The following is a 5,996-nucleotide window of genomic DNA, read 5'->3' on the forward strand; positions in this document are numbered from 1 at the left end:
GATAACCCTTGGAGAGCATCATGATTAACACTTGGCCCTTCTATATGAAATCTTCAATATATTTTTTACTTCATGATAATCTTTAATATAATATCCATCCCCAAACACGACAAGAAATTTTATATAAAATGGATAGCTTTAATTAGGAGACTTGTGACAATATTGCTATAAATTACTCAAGACTTTTTTTTAACTTAATTGCAGTATAGTATTTCCTTGAATTATTGGCTTTGAGCTAGCTAGTGTTTGCCATGGCGATTAATGGTGAGGGCGGAAAGCCGCTTCATATTGTGATGTTTCCATGGCTAGCTTTTGGCCATATGATCCCATACTTAGAGCTTTCAAAGCTAATTGCTTTAAAAGGTCACAAGGTTTCCTTTGTTTCTACACCTACAAACATTGATCGCCTTCCTAAATTCTCTGGATCTCTGGCTTCTCAAATCAGTTTCGTTAAGCTTCCTTTGCCTCATGTCAAAAACCTTCCAGAAAATGCCGAGGCGACCATTGATGTTCCATATGATAAAGTTAAGTATCTGAAGCTAGCTCATGACGGTCTCCAAGAATCCATGGCCAAGTTTCTAGAAGATTCCTGTCCTGATTGGGTTTTTCTGGATTTCGACGCTTACTGGCTTCCTCCTGTTGCATCAAAGCTAGGCGTTTCTACTGCTTACTTTAGCATCTATATTGCAGCTTTTTTGGGGTTTCTTGGACCTTTGCCTTCTTCTTCACTAATGGCTGATTATGATGAGCGGAAGAGGCTTGAAGATTTCACTGTCCCGCCGAAATGGGTCCCGTTCGAATCGTCGGTCGCGTTTCGGCTTTTCGAGATTTCTCGTATTTTAGATGGTGTGACGGGCGATGAAGAGAATGTTTCTGACGAGTTTCGTTTCATGTCGACGATCCAACGTTGTGATATTTTGGCCGTGAGGAGTTGTTCGGAGTTCGAACCCGAATGGTTAAAGCTTGTGGAGGACATGCACCGGAAGCCGGTTATTCCGGTTGGGCAGCTTCCGACCACGGCTTACAATGGATCTGTTGGGTAAAATAGTTAGCATATCAATTAATTTTGATTTATTTATCATTTTATTTATTTGATTTGGTTAAAAAAATTAATATAAGTATTTAATTAATTGACTTTTTGTTATTCTAAAATTTTAAAATTAAAAAATAAATAATTTTTTAATTAACTTTTTGAGAAAAAAATTATACCAAACAACTAATTTACTAAATACTTTTAGGACATGTTTGGTAAAAGTCAGATCCGCCATTTCAACAATTTGACCAAGATCAAAACGCTGAAAAAATTGTTTGGTTAAATGGCAATTTGGAGCAGCGATTTGCTCCAAACTGTCTATTTTACAAACACGGCATACTGCAGCATTTGCAAATGGCGTTTTGAGAAAAGATTTTCTTTCCCCAAAATGCCCTTAGCATATAATAATAAAAAAAATATTTAACTTTCAATTTGCCCACCAAGTGGCTGGTGGGCAAACTGTTCAATAAATGTGGGATAAGTGGGGAAATTTATTTTTACTTTTATTTTTTTAAATTATTATTATTATTATTATTATTATTATTATATTCTTAAGGTTATTTTACATGTTAACCGTTAATCTAAATAGCTAATTTTACTAAATATCTTTTTATAAATCGCCAACATAATCCGTTAGTCAAACCCATTCGCTATTTGCTAACCGCTAACACAATATGCTAACCGCTATTTGTCAAACAAGGCCTTAATGTTATTAAGTAGTTATACCCTCTAACCCGATCAACTAACAACCATTTACTAAACAGGGCCAATGTTGAAGCTGATGATAGCAAGAACGACGAGTGGCAAGTAATCAAAGGGTGGCTCGATCGGCAAGTGACAGGTTCGATTGTCTACATTGCGTTCGGAAGCGAGGCAAAACCGAGTCAAGTTGAGCTCACTGAGATCGCACTTGGTTTGGAGCTCTCTGGTTTGCCTTTCTTTTGGGTTCTCAGAACAAAGCGCGGGGAAGCGGACACCGAGTTGATTCAACTTCCAGAAGGATTTGAAGAGCGAACCAACGACCGTGCTATTGTGTGCACAACCTGGGTACCTCAACTCAACATCCTGAGTCACGACTCGGTGGGAGGTTTCTTGACGCACTCTGGCTGGAGTTCTGTGGTGGAGGCAATACAGTTTGAGAAGCCATTGGTTTTGTTAACTTTCTTGGCGGATCAAGGGTTGAATGCCAGGGTTTTGGAGGAAAAGAAGATGGCTTATTCGATACCACGAGATGACAGAGACGGGTGGTTTACCCGTGACTCGGTAGCACACTCGTTGAAACTTGTGATAGTTGAAGAAGGAGGAAAGATTTACAGAGATAAAATTAAGGAGATGAAAGGATTGTTTTGTGACAAAGCTAAGCAAGACGCTTACGTCGACAATTTATTAAATTTTCTGCACAACCATAAAAAATTGAAACCATAACAAGGATAAGGTCGGATCGGATAATTTGTCATTGTTGTTATAAATATTTTATTGATTATGAACATTATGATTAGTGTGTACGTAGCGTTTGTAACGGTTATGTCATTTATTCACTACTTAATGTTGTACTATATATATATCTATATCTATATATATATATATATATATATATATATATATATATATATATATATATATATATATTTGAATATAAGATGTGTGATTTGAAGGGGCTAGTTTTATTCTTTATTTTTCTTTTATTACTCTTTATTTACATTTTTCTTTGATTCACATGTTTGAGCTAACAGGCTAATTACAACATGTTATCAATACACTTTATATGCGTGTGTGCACGCACAGACAAAGTAAATTTGGCATGATTAACTAATATAATCTTTGATTTTCTAAGTATGGTTGCTGGGTTGAGCAATATTCAAACTCAATTCTTCAATTGCACTATATAAATATATAATATTTGATATTATAATTTATATAATTGTATATTGATCTAAATATTCTTAACATATTATAGCAAATCTATTCTGTGCAGCGCACGAGCGAAAATACTAGTAGAACTAAAAGGAATAAATTTCAATAAATTAGTATGGATCTTTAAACGTTACGTTGAATCACAAAGTCTATTATAAACAGTGACGGAACCACCCTGGGGGCAGCTGCCCCCACTCACCCCCCACCCCCCCCTATATAGCCTTGTATGTATATATGCATATATATATATATATATATATACATGTTTTAGATATAAATATATAAAAACAGATATAATAAATAAAGAGTTAGCTAAACAAGATGGTAGAGTTGCGTTATGCTTTACCAAGGGTTGTCTGTTTGAATCTTATGGGAAGCACATGCGCTTTTATCTTTTTTTTTTTTTTTTATGGTATATATTTTTTGAAGTGTATATACCATAAAAATATTTTTTATGGTATATATAGTTATATACTTATATATAACTAAAAATAGATTAATATACACAAGATGTTACGTTGACTAGTTGATAGATGTATTCTTATGCTAAGAAATGTTAGGGGGTTCAATTCCCTTATTGCTTCAAAAAAGCTTTATGAATTTTTTAATATGTAATATATATATATATATATATATATATATTAATAATGAGATATGTAATTTATAATTTGTTTTCTATTTGAATTAATTTATCAAATTAATTTGTTATAAATATTTTTATAAAGTTTTGATGTGTTTTATTTATCGCCTATATCCAACAATATTTATGATTATATTTCTTTAAGTATCTCTTCCTTTTTTTTTTTTGACTATCTATTTTGTTTTAATTTTTCGCTCCCATTGAAACAAATTTCTGGATACGTCCCTGATTATAAACTTACCAAATATGAACCTATTATTTAAAGGGAAAATGACACTTTTCCCCCTATGTTATGTGCATATAGCACTTTTCCCCCCTGAGTTATTAAAGTAGTAGTTTTTCCCCCTCAGTTATTTTAAAAGTGATAGTTTTTCCCCCTGTAATGTTAAATAGACATTTTTGCCATTAAAAATAATTATTTCATTTATTTTTATTCTCCAACCAATTATTACTAATATGTATAGAAGATCACGGTTCGATACGAACCTAATCGAACACTGTAGTAATTGAACTTAAATAGTATGGACGGTTACGGTTACGATTCAGAACCGAAAAAATAAAATAAAATAATTGTTGAATTTAGACTATTTTTAAATAAGAAATAAAATTTAAAAAAATAAATAAATAAGTTTTGATTGGCGATTCAAAATCGAAATTGAAATCGAACTGCATCGATTTATCAAAATAAGTGTTTGATTATTTTCACTATATATGACTGTGGTTTAGTTCCAGTTCACAGTTCAACAATTATTTAATTTTATTTTTTTTAGGTTCTGAATCGTAACTAAAACCGTCCATACTATTTCGGTATGATTGCCACAGTGTTTGGTTAGGTTCGAACCGAATCGTGATCATCCATATATATAAGTAATAATTTGTTGGAGAAGAAAAATAAATGAAATAATTATTTTAAGGGTAAATATGTCAATTTAACATTTTAGGGGGAAAAATTGCCACTTTAATAACACAAGGGGGAAAAAGTGCTATATGCACATAACATAGGGGGAAAAAGTGTCATTTTCCCTTATTTAAATAATGATCTAGAGTGGTTTTGATTGTGCTACATTTAATGCTTAGAAAATATTTAGAAACAAAACTAAAGGTTTTCGAACATCTATTTACACTATTTATGATAATAAACAAAAGTTTAAAATATACTATCAAAGTAGATTATGAAATTAAACTCAGATATCAATACAAAATTTTAAAATTAGAATGCAAAGAATAAATTATTGTTGTCTTGGGACCCAATAAATTATTGTTGTAGTGGGGCCCAGTAAATTATTAATATAGGGTGGTTGAAGATGATAGTTGTAGATTTCTTCTTTTGACAAAGAATAATTCTATGTGAAGTCTCAAATCCTACTCTCAATTTTTATTCTTATGACATGACATGACATGCCGTGATTGTTTAATTTAGTAAGCGGTTACGATGTTTATCAATTTTTTTTTCCTCCAATCAAATTTGAACACAAGTAGAAGTAAAAGTTGAGAGTATGATTTTGAAACTACATGAAGTATTATATTTTTGTTTGAGAAATTTTAGATGCTGAAATAACCAATTGACAAATCCAAACGATGCAATATTGATCAATAATGTTTCTAGCTCGTTATATTGAGTTTATCTCGTCAGCACTTTTTTTGTCTCTCTATTTTTAGAAAGAAATCAATTTCAATTTATATTGATAATTAAAGAAATAATCTTATTGCCAAGGACCTTGTAGTCCAGAGGCATCAAACCCTTCCCTTTATACAGGAGGTGGTGGGTTCGAGCTTCGGTGGAGGCAATACTTTTACTCTTGTGCTTCAATAGATTAAGAAAGTGGTTATGAACAGATACTACATTCTAATAGAGTTAGTAGTATTCAAAAAAAAAAAGAAATAATCTTATTGTTTCCCTCTCTTTTCTGCACAAAGGTTGTTGTCAGAAGAAAGTGTGATCAGATCGAGTTTCATGTTTCTCAAAAAACATTGGAGACAAGCAACTGGAGATTGAGAGAGTGTATGTTAATGGCTAACCGAAAGAATAGCTGGTCTGGGTCACCCCTTTTTTCCTCCCAAAAAAAAAAAAAGAGAAATAATCTTATTGACAAATAAATGTTACTATAGACTATATAATAGTATTATGTAATTGTTACTTTTATGATTTGCTTTAAATATTTCCGAATAATGTAAAATTCGAAAATACTTCCCATCATTATAAAAATCATACAATTTTTGTGACTTCATAATGTGACTATTTTTATATGGTTAGATTTTTATTTTTTAATTTCTTTTATTATTTCAAATATCAACTTATTAAAAATTGTTACACATCAAGAGTAATAAACAAAATAGATTAATTTTTGTAATGACATATATCATTAACCTGTAAAATTATATGTTCCAAGCATTATATTGTATTTTAAC

At 31.5% G+C, this 5,996-nt stretch overlaps 1 protein-coding gene across 1 annotated transcript; it reads left to right on the top strand.

Annotated features, from left to right (window-relative positions):
• The first annotated feature begins 210 nt into the window (after positions 1-210).
• On the top strand, positions 211-2,613 carry LOC116014039 (UDP-glycosyltransferase 91A1-like). The gene is made up of 2 exons (XM_031254026.1): positions 211-1,039; positions 1,798-2,613. Exons 1-2 carry the CDS (start codon positions 252-254, stop codon positions 2,456-2,458), a joined length of 1,449 nt encoding a protein of 482 aa, XP_031109886.1. The 5' UTR covers positions 211-251; the 3' UTR covers positions 2,459-2,613.
• Positions 2,614-5,996: the final 3,383 nt, after the last annotated feature.

This window comes from Ipomoea triloba, chromosome 3, assembly GCF_003576645.1.
Source record: "Ipomoea triloba cultivar NCNSP0323 chromosome 3, ASM357664v1".
Taxonomy (NCBI): Eukaryota; Viridiplantae; Streptophyta; class Magnoliopsida; order Solanales; family Convolvulaceae; genus Ipomoea; species Ipomoea triloba.